The sequence below is a fragment of the Triticum aestivum genome, chromosome 7D, assembly GCF_018294505.1.
Source record: "Triticum aestivum cultivar Chinese Spring chromosome 7D, IWGSC CS RefSeq v2.1, whole genome shotgun sequence".
NCBI classification, from domain to species: domain Eukaryota; kingdom Viridiplantae; phylum Streptophyta; class Magnoliopsida; order Poales; family Poaceae; genus Triticum; species Triticum aestivum.
Window position 1 is genome coordinate 449,004,545 of NC_057814.1, and position 17,226 is coordinate 449,021,770.

A 17,226-nucleotide genomic window follows, 5' to 3' on the forward strand; every position below is an offset into this window, starting at 1 on the left:
GTCGAGCCGGTGATGATGGAGATCATGACGATGCTTTGGAGATGGAGATCAAAAGCACAAGATGATGATGGCCATATCATGTCACATATTTTGATGGCATGTGATGTTTATCCTTTATGCATCTTATTTTGCTTAGAACGGCGGTAGTATTATAAGATGATCCCTTCACTAAATTTCAAGATAAAAGTGTTCTCCCCGAGTATGCACCGTTGCCAAAGTTCGTCGTTTCGAAGCACCACGTGATTATCGGGTGTGATAGACTCTACGTTCACATACAACGGGTGTAAGACAGTTTTGCACATGCAGAATACTTGGGTTAAACTTGATGAGCCTAGCATGTATAGACATGGTCTCGGAACACTGGAGACCGAAAGGTCGAACGTGGGTCATATAATAGATGTGATCAACATAGAGATGTTCACCATTGATGACTAGCGCATCTCACATGATGATCGAACATGGGTTAGTTGATTTGGATCATGTAACACTTAGACAACTTGAGGGATGTTGATTTAAGTGGGAGTTCCTTAGTAATTTGATTAACTGAACTTAATTTATGATGAACTTAGTCCTGATAGTATTTGCAAATCTATGTTGTAGATCAATAGCTCGCGATGTAGCTCCCCTATATTTTTGATATGTTCCTAGAGAAAACTAAGTTGAAAGATGATAGCACTGATGCAGACTGGGGCCATGATCTGAGGATTATCCTCATTGCTGCACAGAAGAATTATGTCCTTGATGCACCGCTAGGTGACAGACCTATTGCAGGAGCAGATGCAGACGTTATGAACGTTTGGCAAGCTCGATATGATGACTACTTGATAGTTTAGTGTGCCATGCTTTACGGCTTAGAACCGGGACTTCAAAAACATTTTGAACGCCATGGAGCATATGAGATGTTCCAAGAGCTAAAATTGGTATTTCAGACTCATGCCCGTGTCGAGAGGTACGAGACCTCTGACAAGTACTTTGCCTACAAGATGGAGGAGAATAGCTCAGCCAATGTGCATGTGCTCAGAATGTCTGGTTACTACAATCGCTTGAATCAAGTGGGAGTTAATCTTCCAGATAAGATAGTGATTGACAGAGTTCTCTAGTCACTATCACCAAGCTACTAGAACTTTGTGATGAACTATAATATGCAAGGGATGACGAAGACAATTCCTGAGCTCTTCGCGATGCAGAAAACGGCAAAGGTAGAAATCAAGAAAGAGCATCAAGTGTTGATGGTTAACAAGACCATTAGTTTCAAGAAAAGGGCAAGGGAAAGAAAGGGAACTTAGAGAAGAATGGCAAGCAAGTTGCCACTCCCGTGAAGAAGCCCAAAGCTTAACCTAAGCCTGAAACTAAGTGCTTCTACTTCAAAGGGAATGGTCACTAGAAGCGGAACTGCCCCAAATATTTTGCGGATAAGAAGGATGGCAAAGTGAACAAAGGTACATTTGATATACATGTTATTGATGTGTACCTTACTAGTATTCGTAGTAGCCTCTGGGTATTTGGTACTAATTCAGTTGCTAAGATTAGTAACTCAAAACAGGAGTTGCAGAATAAACAGAGACTAGTTAAGGGTGAGGTGACGATGTGTGTTGGAAGTGATTTCAAGGTTGAAACGATCACCATCGCACACTCCCTCTACCTTTGGGATTAGTATTAAACCTAAATAAATGTTATTTGGCGTTTGCGTTGAGAATGAATATGATTTGATCATGTTTATTGCAATATGATTATTCATTTAAGTCAGAGAATAATTGTTGTTCTGTTTACATGAATAAAACCTTCTATGGTCATACACCCAATGTGAATGGTTTATTGAATCTCGATTGTAGTGATACACATATTCATAATATTGATGCCAAAAGATGCAAAGTTGATAATGATAGTGCAACATACTTGTGACATTGCCATTTAGATCATATTGGTGTAAAGCGCATGAAGAAACTCCATGTGGATGGACTTTTCGAATCACTTGATTATGAATCATTTGATACTTGCGAACCATGCCTCATGGGCAAGATGACTAAAACTCCGTTCTCCGGAACAATGGAGCGAGCTAATGACTTATTGGAAATAATACATACCGATGTATGTGGTCCGATGAGTGTTGAAGCACGCGGCAGGTATCATTATTTTCTGACCTTCACAAATGATTTGAGCAGATATGGGTATATCTACTTAATGAAACACAAGTCTGAAGCATTTGAAAAGTTCAAAGAATTTCAGAGTGAAGTGGAGAATCATCGTAACAAGAAAATAAAGTTTCTACGATCTGATCGCGAAGGCGAATATTTAGTTACGAGCTTGGCATTCATTTAAAACAATGTGGAATAGTTTCACAACTCATGCCACCTGGAACACCACAGCGTAATGGTGTGTCCGAACGTCGTAACCGTACTTTATTAGATATGGTGTGTTTTGTGATCTCTCTTACCGATTTACCACTACTGTTTTGGGGTTATGCATTAGAGACAGCTGCATTCATGTTAAATAGGGAACCGTCTAAATCCGTTGAGACGACACCATATGAACTATGGTTTTGCAAGAAACCTAAGCTGTCGTTTCTTAAAGTTTGGGGATGCGATGCTTATGTCAAAAGGCTTCAGCTTGATAAGCTCAAACCTAAACCGGAGAAGTGCGTCTTCATAGGATACCCTAAAGAAACTATTGGGTACACCTTCTACCACAGATCCAAAGGCAAGATCTTTGTTGCTAAGAATGTGTCCTTTCTAGAGAAGGAGTTTTCTCTCGAAAGAAGTGAGTGGGAGGAAAGTAGAACTTGATGAGGTAATTGTACCTTCTCTCGAATTGGAGAGTAGCACATCAGAGAAATATGTTCCCGTGATGCCTACACCAACTAGAGAGGAAGCTAATGATGATGATCATGAAACTTCAGATCAAGTTACTACTGGACTTCGTAGGTCGAACAGAGCACGTTCCATACCAGAGTGGTACGTCAATCCTGTCCTGGAAGTCATGTTATTAGACCATGGCGAACCTACGAACTATGAAGAAGCTATGATGAGCCCAGATTCCGATAAATGGCTTGAGGCCATGAAATCTGAGATAGGATCCATGTATGAGAACAAAGTGTGTACTTTGGTGAATTTGCCCAGTGATCGGCAAGCCATTGAGAATAAATGGATTTTCAAGAGGAAGACAGACGCTTATGGTAATATCACTATCTACAAAGCTCGACTTGTCACAAAAGTGTTTTCGATAAGTTCAAGGGGTTGACTTCAATGAGACTTTCTCACCCGTAGCGATGCTTAAGTCCGTCTGAATCATGTTAGCAATTGCCGTATTTTATAATTATGAAATCTGGCAAATGGATGTCAAAAACTGCATTCCTTAATGGATATTAAAGAAGAGTTGTATATGATGCAACCAGAAGTTTTTGTCGATCCTAAAGGTGCTAACAAAGTGTGCAAGCTCCAGCGATCCATCTATGGACTGGTGCAAGCATCTCGGAATTGGAATATATGCTTTGATGAGGTGATCGAAGCATATGGTTTTATACAGGCTTATGGTGAAGCCTGTATTTACAAGAAAGTGAGTGGGAGCTCTGTAGCAGTTCTGATATTATATGTGGATGATATATTGCTGATTGGAAATGATATAGAATTTCTGGATAGTATAAAAGCATATTTGAATAATAATTTTTCAATGAAACATCTCGGTGAAGCTGCTTACATATTAGGCATCAAGATCTATAAAGATAGATCAAGACGCTTGATAAGATTTTTCAATGAGTAGATACCTTGACAAGATTTTGAAGGAGTTCAAAATGGATCAGTCAAAGAAGGAGTTCTTGCCTGTATTGTAAGGTGTGAAGTTGAGTAAGACTCAAGCCCGACCATGGCATAAGATAGAATGAAAGTCATTCCCTATGCCTCAGCCATAGGTTCTATAAAGTATGTCATGCTGTGTACCAGACCAATTGTGTACCTGGCCATGAGTTTGGCAAGGGGGTACAATAGTGATCCAGGAGTAGATCACTGGACAGCGGTCAGAATTATCCTTAGAGAACTAAGGAAATATTTCTCGGTTATGAAGGCGATAAAGAGTTCGTCGTAAAGGGTTACGTCGATGCAAGCTTTGACACCGAGTCAGATGACTATGAGTCTCAATCCGGATACATATTGAAGGGAGCAATTAGCTAAAGTAGCTCCATGCAAAGCATTGTAGACATAGAAATTTGCAAAATACATATGGATCTGAATATGACAGACCCGTTGACTAAACTTCTCTCACAAGCAAAACATGCACACCTTAGTACTCTTTGGGTGTTAATCACATGGCGATGTGAACTAGATTATTGACTCTAGTAAGCTCTTTGGGTGTTGGTCACATGGCGATGTGAACTATGGGTGTTAATCACATGGCGATGTGAACTAGATTATTGACTCTAGTGCAAATGGGAGACTGATGGAAATATGCCCTAGAGGCAATAATAAAATGGTTATTATTATATTTCCTAAATCATGATAAAGGTTTATTATTCATGCTAGAATTGTATTGACCGGAAACTTAAATACATGTGTGTATACATAAACAAATACTGTGTCCCTAGTGAGCCTCTACTAGACTAGCTCGTTGATCAAAAATGGTTAAGGTTTCCTAACCATAGACATGTGTTGTCATCTGATAACGGATCACATCATTAGGAGAATGATGTGATGGACAAGACCCATCCGTTAGCTTAACATAATGATCGTTCAATTTATTGCTATTGTTTTCTTCATGTCAAATACATATTCCTTCGACTAAAACATTATGCAACTCCCGGATACCAGAGGAATACCTTGTGTGCTATCAAACGTCACAACGTAACTGGGTGATCATAAAGATGCTCTACTGGTATCTCCGAAGGTGTTTGTTGAGTTGGCATAGATCGAGATTAGGATTTGTCACTCCGAGTATCGGAGAGGTATCTCTGGGCCCTCTCGGTAATACACATCATAAGCTTGCAAGCAAACGACAAAGGAGTTAGTCACGAGGTGATGTATTACGGAACGAGTAAAGAGACTTGCCGGTAACGAGATTGAACTAGGTATGAACATACCGACGATCGAATCTCGGGCAAGTAACATATTGGTGGACAAAGGGAAATTACGTATGCTGTCATAACGGTTCGACCGATAAAGATCTTCGTAGAATATGTAGGAGCCAATATGGGCATCCAGGTTCCACTATTGGTTATTGACCCGAGAGGTGTCACGGTCATGTCTACATAGTTCTCGAACTTGTAGGGTCCGCACGCTTAACGTTCGTTGACGATATAGTGTTATATGAGTTATGTGATTTGGTGACCGAATGTTGTTCGGAGTCCCGGATGAGATCACGGACATGACGAGGAGTATCGAAATGGTCGAGCGGTAAATATTGATATATAGGACGGTGGTATTCGGACACCGGAAGTGTTTCGGGGGTTACCAGGTACTTATCGGGTCACCGGAAGGGGTTCTGGGCACCCCCGACAAAAGTTATGGGCCTTATGGGCCAAGAGAGGGAACGCACCAGCCACAAGGGGCTGGTGCACCCCCCATAGCAGGCCGGCCTAGGAGGAGAAGGAAAGAGGGGAAGGGAAAGGAAAGTATGGAGTAGGACCCCCCCTTCCTTCCCTCTCCCCCCTCTTTCCTTCCCCCTTGTCCAAACATGGCAGGGGGTGCGCCCAGGGCAGGAGCCCTAGGGCCGGCCGGCCACCTATGTGGTGCGCCAGGCTGCCTCCCCTCCCCCTCCCACCTATATATATATATATATATATATATATATGTGGGAGGGGGCGCCTAGCACACCCCAGATCAATTGTTAGCCGTGTGCGGCGCCCCCCTCCACCGTTTACACCCCCAGTCATATTTTCGTAGTGCTTAAGCGAAGCCCTGCGGAGATCACCACCACGCCGCCGTGCTGACGGAACTCATCTACTACCTCGCCGTCTCGCTGGATCAAGAAGGCGAAGGATGTCACCGAGCTGAACGTGTGTTGAACGCGGAGGTGCCGTACGTTCTGTACTAGATCGGTTGGATCGCGAAGAAAGTTCGACTACATCAACCGCGTTATGAAACGCTTCTGCTTACAGACTACGAGGGTAAGTAGACACACTCTCTCCTCTCGTTGCTATGCATCTCTTGGATAGATCTTGCATGTGCGTAGATTTTTGTTTTGTTTTTCATGCAATGTTTCCCAACACCCATGGCCGGCGCCGCCGCGTCCTTGGCCCGCATCTCCTCTTCCCTGGCCGGCTTTCTTGCCGGTTGTTCATGCTTGCGTCGAGTTGGAACAGAGGAGGCCGGCGTACTAGTACTAGTACTTCTTGCACATGGGTTGGGGACTTCCTCGTCCAAAATTTAGTGCCAGCGCACGAATTGGTACCTGCGCTGGAAACCATGCGCACTATATTGCGGAATGGAGGGAGTATATAATTTCAACTTTTAACTACATAGGATTGTAATATTAAGTTAGAACTGTGATTTGATACGCAATTATTTTGAGATTATTTAAAGTTTGTAGACTTAAAAAGAAAAAAGCGAAAGATTTACGGCTACGACTGGATGACCGGCTTTCGCATCACTATTTATGGACTGGTCCCCACAAATCCATTAAATGATACGGTGTCCGGTTCGTGGGTCAGCTTAGAGATGCCTCGCAATAAAGTGCCAAGTGGCCTTCCCTTGGGAAAAACATCCCCTTCTCCTAGCCGTTGGTTCGACGACTGGAAGACCTAGCCCCAGCACGGCATGCCGCACGGCGATGGCCACACGACCTGACGACCCTCTCCTCTTCCCCGACCTGTCCACGCCAGACATGAGAAGGCTTCGCGCCGCGCTGATCTGTTTCCGCCCCAGATTCGTTCTGGTTCGCGAGGTGCGGACGACCTGTATTATTAGAGCGTCCTGTTCTCCTGTTTGCTAGATTTGCTAATTTTGCCCCAGATCTGTCCCCGCTTTTGCTGTTATTAGGTATAAACGAAATGTACCACCCGCGTTGGTAATATGCATTGTGTCCTAGAAACATGGGATCGGAATCTAATTCCAAAGTCTGGGTCAACTTGAATTGGAGTAGTCTATTCCATTCTAGTTCCAGCAGGTGGAGATTCTCTTATTTACCCTGGCATTCGTTTGGACCTGAAAAATTGGATTTGTAGTATATTCAAGTTCTTTAGAATTTGAACCCATCTCTGAAATCCAATTCAGTTCTTGGGAGCACATGTCCTTGTACTAGGATGCCGGAGGATCCTTAACGAAACTGTCTGTGAAAATTCACCTTCAGCCAGCATCGTACCTGCCCGCTCCAATCTGGCAGACTGTTTCTGATGGGAGGGTCTAGAACTCCAGATTGCCCAAGCACACGAGTGCTATCAATAGAATGCTGCCTATTTGGAATTGACGCATTATAATTTTTGACCTGGCTCCTAGTGCAGTAGCTACTGTTAATCAAGTTACCGTTCCGCCCAAGAGAGGGAGGTGAGGGTAGTAGGCCGAAGGTAAGAAACTTTTGTCAAATCTTTGATGGGTGGTGCAATTGGAATTGAAATACCATGAGCCAGAGTCGGAGGAAGTGAAGCCTAACTTTTAGGGCTTTGTGTCAGAAGATTTTGTAGGAACTCTGTGGATCTACATTTGATTTGGTCATCGCAGGAGTATTTCACGTAGAAATGCTCTGCTATAATGCAACTTGCACCTGGAGAATAACACACGATGAGCATGTTAGGGAATCAGAGTTATGTTTAGGATTGTCAGGTTGTCGTCAAATAAAGTACCCCTTTATTAATTTGGCTGGTATGTTCCCCTCATTCTTCTCTTGGAGTCTGCATGTACTACATCTTGAGTTGTATGCAAGTTCTTCAAGGGCTCAAGTTGGCCTTAAGGCCCTGGCAGTATGCCACAAGCCACCTATATAAGTATGAGGTTATTGTAAAACACTGGAGTATTTTTGCATTGAGTTCATTAAAAAGAACAGAAAAAACACCATGTTGGGGTGCACCAAGCTTGTGTGTTTGTATGCTAATCCGTGGGGTTGATCTCAAGGTCAATTGTGTGCAAGTGTGTATGTAGTTCTGTTCTTGCTGATTCCATGCAATACCTGAAGGCTGAAGCATACACTTTCTTGAGGTTTGGTAGATTGCAGAGTCAACAGTTAGTAAACACTGAACGAATGTAACTGATCCATCGTCTTTTCTTTTACGCAATCTTGCCTGTCGTAGCACTTGAAAGTCCCTCGATCCCATCTACTCCCCCCGTTCACAAATATAAGATGTTTTGGATATTTCAATATGGACTACATACCGACTGAAATGAGTGAACAAACACACTAAAACGTGTTTATATACATTTGATTCAGAAAAAAGTTAGAACTTCTTATATTTGTGAATGGAGGAGTACTATTTTGCTGCTTGGTGTTCTAGAGATTTTCTATTACCCCAAACTTCCAAATGTTGGCCAATCATAATATTTTTGTTCAATTAAGTTGGTTGTTGAGCCTAATGTGGAAACCAAGATAGTTCTGGAAATCAAATTGCTTATACCAAGCAACCAAGCTTCAGAGTTCAGAGAACCAACCAACTGGGATTATGGTAACACAGTGAAAGAGACTGATTATGTGCTTTTCATAACAAAACGTTGATGTTAATGCTTAAAGAGGATGGAGGTGAGGGAAAAACTAAACGGAGAAAACAAAAATGAAAGCCAATTAAAGAGGCTGAGACTGCCCTGATGCCTGCTTGTGTCCATGAAATATCAACAAAGCAGTTTTGGAACCGTTTTACTCTTGCCGTCTAAGTTCATTTTAGCTTTAAGTTTTGCTGAAACCAATGAGAGCCAAACCGAAGCTTCCCTTTAGAGCTTCTGTGAACTTGCCAATAGCCCACTAGTGTAAAATCGCTTACAATATACTAATTCAAGTTCTTGAGTAGTTGAGTTACAGCCTTCCAAACATACTTCGGATGATTATTTTGATGTTTTGGTCTCTCCCTGCTTTTGGTGCGGCATGGTTTGGCCACTATTTAATAAACTAGTAATAAGGCTATATGCATCTATGATGAAGGGGCCGGGGGTAATAAACGCCTCCATTATCTATAAAAAAACATGTTCTGGATCTCATGAGTTTGGCCTAAATCCATATGCTATCTCTTACCAAAACAATATATATCAACAGCTGATAGCAAGTCACTGGGTTTAACCTTTGCATAAAGTAAATTTCAAAGTATACTGTGTTGGAGCACACAAGGTACAATTATCTTTGGTAACAAATGGAGATCAATGGTTCATCTCATAATTTTCCTTTCTGTTATTTACATCATACGAGTCTTTTTTTTTCTTCTTCCAGTAAGTACAGTTTTATTCGTTATGTACATTGTCAGAGTTTGAGACTTCTAATTTTCTTGCAGCTACGGTAGCCTTGCAACTGGAGGTCATCGGAGAGGGCCCAGATCTGAAAGTCATTGTAATAGATTGGAGAAAAACATATCATTGAATGTAATTGTATACACATCCTTCCAATCAGCGCCTGTAGAAAATACGGAAATGTGATGCTGCAAAGGTCATGTTGTCTTGCCAGTTCCATGAATGAAATACCAAGGTAAGATCGCCAAATTTGTTTCCTGTAACTAATTCTTCGGACTTATATCTTTTCTTCACAAAGTTATGTTTATCGTTCGCAAAAGTATAGTTCACTTAAAAATATGATTTTCCAAATATTATCCATCTTTCATTTCTCAGTGATTACTTAGGTCCATTGTATCTATAGTGTAAAAAGAACACACAAAGCAATTAAGTTGATACATGCAAATTCTAGTGCGATTAATTGCTACTGTTAGGGACTCATTTTGGACAAGTGCAGGACTGATTACTTGAACGGAGGGTTGCTGAGTATCATTCGTAGTTAAAGTGCAACCTTCCTTAGTTACTAGGTTTTCATGATACCTCAAGGATTATTATGTCTGTGCACAGCCGTAGTTACTTAGAATGGAATACTGTAGTAAATGCAAGGCACTATTATTGACGGTTTATGACACTCTATTTTCATACATGAAGAAATGGAATTTGATGTCGTTTGCGGGTTCAACTATTCATTTCTAGTAATTTGGAAACTAAATTTTGTAAGGAATTGGGACAGTTAAATTTACTTCGTAATAAATAGCACAATAGTAATGTCAAGGAAAAGTAATATACCTTGTTGCAAGTCCATGATGCATTTGCCCATATCACTTATTGGGTTAGACTGAAATTTTAAGCACTCATCTCCTTTGGAAGACTGACTTCCAGGAAGTACAAGCTGCCAATTGAAGTTTTATCGCACGTCAAGAGACATTTCCAAACATATGTGCATTGATGTGAAGGAAAATGCAGCTGATATAAATGGTAATGGTACACCAATTTATGTATCGGTGCATTGTTAGATAATGTTAATCAAATTATGGTTTTTGTATCAATTCCTCGTCAAATTATGATCTTATATCACTACATGTTTATGAGTTTTCTTCTGTATATTACTAATACAGTGCCTTAAATTTGTATGAAGCAGTTGTTTCTCTTGGGGGTGTAAATATATGTAATGAGTCATGAACAAAAGGTATTCCGAAGTCTTTTTAGATAGTTATATATTGTACTAAAATTCATTAAGTTATTAAAAAAATATGAAGATATAAATTTTCATACAAGACCTTTGTGATTTTTCAGTTTTGACATACTGGCACACGTAAAAGATAATTGCCTTATGTAATTTGAATTGCATTGCATATCATATGAGTGAGTGTAACACACCTCATGGACATAAAAGCCATGCCAACGAATACAGCTTTCACAGCATCCTTGCGTCCAGCGTATTCAATTGCTAACGGCAGCATCTCATACAGCGTCAGAAATGCCATTACTCCTCCCACTGTGCAAAATGGAAAATTTGAATAAATATTATGTTACTTACCAAAACTTATTAACATTTTTAAACTGTTAGTTTCTCATTACCTAATCCAAGTAGACCTTCCAATATTTCTGGATTTAAGTTGCTCGGAAATAGGTATGCTGCAAGTAGCACAATTTTATAGTCATTGTTTGAGATACAAAAGAGGAAAATATAAATTAAGTGCACAAACTCAACGAAACTCAACCTAGGATGTTACTCATTAAGGGGAAAAAATCTGCTTGTAAAGATAAGTGCTAGAGAAAGATTAGTCGCAATTGGTTGTTTGCTTTTAATGCAGCTCTGCATCTCATTGATTAGAGCATTTTTTATGCTCTAGTATGTGCCGCGATCCATTTTCAGTGACTGAGCTTCTCAAACAGGTAGTAACATGGGTTAGTACATCATGACCTCATGGGGAAAACTCAATTGCTTTGAACAAGTCACTTGTTATAGAATAAGCGGAGTCAACATACCCACGATAATTACACCTACTGGCTCTGCAAAACCAGCAAGTGTTGCTAGTTTGAACGCCTGCCATTTGCTGCATCATAGACACAAAATAACATTATTATTAAACTGAAAAGCTTATTTTCTTTCCAAATCAGTGTGACTATAATATTTATTATGAACATTTAATGTATTTTAGCAATTATATGCTTATTTTTTATTTATACAACAAATCATATGCTTCTTTAGGTAATAACTAGTTCGACTAGCCTTCTGAATTAAACCAACTAAGCCATGACTATTTTCTGATCATTAAGATGAGATTTGTACAAAATACTCCTACATGTAATTCAGCACTGTCATATTAAAATATGTACTTCTTTGTTTAGCTGCAAGTCTCCTCAACCCAGAATTCACATATACCAAGAAGACACTATATCTAATAAGTTGATGAGGAATGACCATGCATACCCCTATTAAATGAGATACTGCAAGCACTTAACTCTTCAAGAGCACATTAAAGTAGGGGTAGAATGGAGTATTGCATTAACCTATTGACCCCTTATGGATAGTTATTTCGAAGTTGAGACTTCTCATGCCAGGGACAGTTAATAGTGAAGGGGAGAGAGTGTAAAATATATGATGCATATTGCATAATAATTTTAGCTAGTACCTGCAAGTGGCAAAATATGCAGGGAGAGCTACAGCAATACCCTGCACATGAACAGAAAATTCCTACAAGTATTAGCAGATTCTTTGATCTTGTAAACTTAGTTATGTCATGAGAAATATACCAACTTTTCATAAGAATCAGTTGTGTAAAACTTCACCAACTATTGTATTGTACTATTATGTATCTTAAAAATGGCATATCTGCTATGCATTTGCACCTTGAAAAGGTGGGGAGTATCTAGTCCCAATTTTGTATGTTGGTGACTGATTGAGATTACGAATGGAAATTCCACTTTCAGTTTCCGCCAGAAGGGGTATAGTTTAGTCATTGTAGATACTTAGATGACATTTTCTGTTCCATAGCCATTCCCTATTCCATCTAAAAGCCATTATAGATTCAGTTACCTCCGGGATGTAGTGTAGAGCTATAGCAATAACCAAGTTAAGGCCAACACGAAATCCCTGAAAGGTAGATAAGATTAGTGGGATATACAACAAATATTACTACTCTTCATTACTCAGTGTCTTGTTCATACTTATTCGATATGTTAACAGTGTTATGGGCTAAAATAAACATGTGTCCAGAATAACAGCAAAATTGCTATTCTACTATAACATGCACAAACGGAGATGTAATATCTGTAGACACATGACCCGTAGATTTTGTTGTATGGAGTGTTCAATACTTCTATATGATTTACTCCCTCCATTCCAAAATATAGTGCGCCCGCGCTTCCCGAGGTCCAATTTTGACCATAAATTTAACCAACGAGACCGACTGCGTCGGGAGAAAAAATTATATAATTGAAAACTTTTGAATACGAATTCACTGGTATAACTTTTGCTCCCGCCGCAGTCGGTCTTGTTGGTTAAATTTATGGTCAAAGTTGAAGCACGGGAATAGAGGAAGCGCTATATTTTGGAACGGAGGGAGTATCAGGTATATAAATTAATAGAAATAATACCAGTCAATAATATATATATTCAATTACCTGTCAAAATATAGTTGAAATTTATCATAAAAATTAATTCAATGGCAAAGGATATATATACAAAAGCAATTTACTGTTTTTGTCAAATTTGGTAGGCCTGCCTATAATATACTGTATTTTCTCAAATATATACCTTTGCGGTTCCGAGAAACGCTGCAGTACCCACCGGGAAGTTTTGCAAACTCACACCAGCAACTGTTGACATGAGAACTTCGTTCATCAATGCGATCATTGAAAATAATAAACTTGTAGGAAAGGGGCATATAGTTACATGTATATGCATATATTGCCCTACATAATTTTGATAACTTTGTATTTTCATGTGCGTGATTTATTTTTCTGACATGCGCACTTTATGGAAAACTACTGCTGCTATCACTTGCCAACATAGAATTAGTTTTAGGTGTTCAACAGGTGCTGTTGAAATATAACTATTTTCGGTCATAACTACTTTTACTGCCCGTATCACTTGTTAAATCATGTCTATGATCTTAAACTGTATTTAGGTGTTCAATTTGAATAATTAATCTAATATTTCTGTACACTGTCTTGTATGAACAAGCCCCATACATTTATTTGGTGTCAATATGCTCGAGCTCGGTACTAAAATAGTATAATCTAAAATATTAGGTATAATTATATAACAAAATCATCTGAAGAACACCTATCACCAAAAATTGGATTTCTGTATAAATTATTAAAGGGCATGTTTTCTCTTTACGGGCTCATGTTGTTGAAAACACTGTGATGCATTTTCGGTACTATATGTTACAAGTTTTGCAAGTACATAAGACTTACCAACTGCGGTGACAATTACACTAAAGATGACTCTTCTTCGGTGTCTCATCATAAGTTCCTTCCGTGCTGTACTGTTAACAGTCTTCTTTCCCAAATGAAAAAACATAATGGATAATCCTATGTTACTTTTTTAATAAATGCCGATTGAAAAAGGCTGTTAGCAAAGTTGAGGGAATTTATACTTCTTTGTCATTTTCATCAGGTGGGCTGCATTCTGGCTCAGGGAAAATATCGGCTATTGCTGAAAATAGAAGTGCTCCAGCAAAAAACTGCAAAGCAAGGATGAAAAGGGTAAGAAATGGTACAAATGCTTTGCAAAACATCTTGCTTAAAACGCTCACCCAAAGGTTGCCTTTCAGAAAACCAATTGCATTAACAGCATCATAAGCCAGGTCAAAGAAGGACATGCTCAACATGAGCCCAGTAGCAAATCCCTAAAAAGAGTTGTCAAAACAATTGTTAAACATTGATTTGTGTACAAATAAACCTATGTTGTTCTTTAAATGTGACCTTATGGTCAGAGTTAAGTAAATTGTTGTAGCATTTCACCTGTAGTATCCCGAGTGTTCTGTTGTTTGGGGCATGATTTAGTATTGCCAGTAGTGCACCTGATGAGTAGCAATAAAGTATCATTGGCAAAAGTAGTAGGCAAATGCTAGCTATCAAGAGGTACAACATCTTGCATTTGATCTCTGCCTAGTCTATATCATTCCAACGCTTTCCAAATAAATTATGGGAAAGCTCCCATTGAGAAATAAAATTGCTTTTGGCTGTCACTTGAGTGATAGCAATAATAGTATCTATAAAGCATCAGCTTATGGGCCCCCTATTCACGTTAGATCCTGGTTATATCATATTGGGCTGCTTACGAACTTAACACTTAAAGGCTTACTAACTAAACACTCGTCAGTTTTAAAAGCTGGAGCGTTTTTCCAGAAAACTTAAACATACACCTAAAGGCTAGTTGGTGTCGAGGATGGGTAGGGTGAGTCGGACACAGTGCAAAGATGGAGGGGGATACGAATTTGGGCGATGAGTGAGTGGATTCCGCTGTGGAAGCAGGTGTGCTGAACTAACAGGTAAGGACGTGTAATCCTCATGCTCATGTGTGCTTCATCGAAAATAATGTGTACACAAATTCTTCCCATTCTTGGTGTAACAGTAGCAGTCTATTTTCTCTCAGCTGTTAGATGCCAAGTATAAACTGAAAAGATTGATTACTCAATATTATGTTTCACTTTGAACAAACTACCATACTAACGGCCCACATAACATTCTCACAGGATATATATGAATGCCCCATGGACCTTGTACAATTTCGTGCTTAAGATGTACTGTGAGAAAAGAATCTTGATTGGAGCAAGTAAATGGAAAACCCACACTACCAGTTACAGCTTTTGAAGGGAAACAATAGCAAAGGCAATGCATGCATCAAATGAAACACTTGATGCCAATGATGAATACATGATAATAGTATGAACAGACAGCAGGAGTGAAGGGCTGAAGGAAGATGCGTGTATGCGTACCGAGGGAGGTGCTTAAGCCGCCTACGAGAGACAGAGTGAGAGCAACAGCGACCTTGGGATCCATATGAACAGACTGGCTTTCTGATGGAGATGTATGTGACCTTTATATACAGGCCAGGATGGTGACTATGACGTTAGGCAGTCAAGGAGCCCCTGTGTGCGCGGCAACCGATGATGTGATTGAATGGAAAGAAGAGGGAGGGGTGATCAAGTGGAGCTGCTGGCGCCTGGTTATATATTAGCTTGAACATCTACCCAGAGAAGTTGAGGGGGGCAAGTTTGGAATGACTTGGCACATGCTTGCTTGGCAGCTGCCCTTAATTCTTGGACTTCCTGGTGGTTGGGGTATGCCTGCGGGCAAGGTCATGCTGTGAGGTAACTCTATGCTAGATCTCTTGTGTGTAGATGGGAAGAAAGCTATTTGGGACTAGGAATCTTACAAGCTGACTGGCAGAGCCTTGCTAAAACCCGAGGGATGCATCTTATTTTGTTTTTGTATGGAATTACATCATGTAAGCACTAAATTTTGATTTTTCATCGTATAAATTGCGGCACCGTATTAATTACTCCCTCCATTCACAAATATAAGATCTTCTAACTTCTACCATTTTTCTGAATCAGATGCATACTGACACGTTTTAGTGTGTTGGTTCACTCATTTCAGCCTGTATGTAGTCCATATTAAGATATTCAAAACATTTTATATTTGTGGACGGAGAGAGTATATTACTGTGTGAAATGAAGGAGGTTGAATCGTCTAAAGTCTGTAGCACATATAGTTATTAGCTCGCTGCTGGTAATCTGAGGTTGCATGCGTATCTAGTGCATGCCATGAAACAAGCCTCTTTGTTGCAATGCGCAATTGCATCATCAACATGATACCATAGTTAACTGATTCTTGCAGATAGAAAGCAACGAAGGTGGAGCAAGCAGGAGGCGGACGTAACAAAAAGGAGTGGTGCTTGGGTTAGATCAACTTTGGAGTCGCGTGTCAATGCTTGCTTGTTCCGTAGCTAGTAGGAATATGTGTCACAAAGTGAAGGAGAAGAAGCATGCATGCTCTGTAGTAAAAGTGTAAAGAAAAGGCGGCAACACCGGATCTGCTGGTGCTGCTGCTACATGCTACGTTGCAGTACACGAGCCTACATCTTGACGCAGGTCGCTCTCATCGTCGTCGGCGTCGGCGCATATGGAGGGGAGGCGGGTGAGCATGCGGCGGTCGGCGCCGGAGATGGGCGGGCCGGCGAGGAGCAGGCAGAGGCAGGGCTGCCCCAGCTCGCGCACCGCCCGGCAGCACTCCTCGGTGGGCGGCGCCGGGCTGAAGGGCGCCACCGCCGCCTTGCACGGGATCATCAGCCGCAGCAGCGCGCCGAGGTAGTTGTAGCTGCTACTGCCGCATGCCGTCGTCGGCTCTCCTCCTCCTCCCGCTGCCGGTGGTGATTCTCCGGCGACGTCGAGCACCAGTAACAATGACACGACTAGTAGTAACAAGAAGAAGAGAACTGGTTTGTTTTCACGCCCCCGGTGAATCATTCCGAACAACAAACGCAAGCTTGCTGGTGCAGCATGGTAAAATGCATAAATAAGACGTGACAGGATTGGCTATTTGGTTAATTAGGTAGGTCATGCGGTACGTCTTCTCTAGCAACCAATGAATGAATGCTTGAGTGAAAATGCCCCCCTCGTATAACTATAAGGATTACTAGTTTACCGAAAAAGGGTTTCCCCCGCTTTGTATTCCAAAGCAACGAACACCATACACATAGCATTGCTGGGGCGAGCAGCTCATCAAGCCCAAAAGAAAAAGAAGAAACAAATGCCAACAACGGCAGCTCGATAAAGCGTGGATGAATCGCCACCACTGCGCCCTCTGGAGACAAACCACCACA

General features: G+C 40.7%; 2 protein-coding genes and 1 long non-coding RNA gene across 6 annotated transcripts; 1 reads left to right on the forward strand and 2 right to left on the reverse strand.

Annotated features, from left to right (window-relative positions):
• Positions 1-6,668: 6,668 nt before the first annotated feature.
• On the forward strand, positions 6,669-15,215 carry LOC123167226 (uncharacterized). The gene is made up of 6 exons (XR_006483864.1): positions 6,669-6,867; positions 9,389-9,579; positions 10,254-10,361; positions 10,525-10,572; positions 14,014-14,102; positions 15,095-15,215. It is a non-coding gene; the product is annotated as an uncharacterized lncRNA (long non-coding RNA).
• LOC123167224 (zinc transporter ZTP29) lies at positions 9,240-15,605 on the reverse strand. 4 transcript variants are annotated; one of them, XM_044585055.1, is made up of 13 exons: positions 15,338-15,605; positions 14,361-14,419; positions 14,153-14,245; positions 13,994-14,080; positions 13,812-13,896; positions 13,147-13,208; positions 12,427-12,483; positions 12,023-12,063; positions 11,376-11,443; positions 10,965-11,021; positions 10,764-10,881; positions 10,173-10,275; positions 9,240-9,507 (listed from the first exon to the last, which is right to left on the reverse strand). In XM_044585055.1, exons 1-12 carry the CDS (start codon positions 15,399-15,401, stop codon positions 10,230-10,232), a joined length of 837 nt encoding a protein of 278 aa, XP_044440990.1. In that variant the 5' UTR covers positions 15,402-15,605; the 3' UTR covers positions 9,240-9,507; positions 10,173-10,229. The 4 variants fall into 4 exon arrangements, with proteins under 4 accessions (XP_044440990.1, XP_044440993.1, XP_044440991.1 ...); XM_044585058.1 differs by having other exon boundaries at positions 9,240-9,432; positions 13,812-13,893; positions 15,338-15,521; XM_044585056.1 differs by having other exon boundaries at positions 13,812-13,893; positions 15,338-15,521.
• Positions 15,606-16,374: 769 nt separating this feature from the next.
• LOC123167225 (uncharacterized) lies at positions 16,375-17,000 on the reverse strand. Its single transcript, XM_044585059.1, has one exon. The coding sequence runs from the start codon at positions 16,868-16,870 to the stop codon at positions 16,460-16,462; it is 411 nt and encodes a 136-aa protein (XP_044440994.1). The 5' UTR covers positions 16,871-17,000; the 3' UTR covers positions 16,375-16,459.
• Between the last annotated feature and the right edge of the window lie 226 nt (positions 17,001-17,226).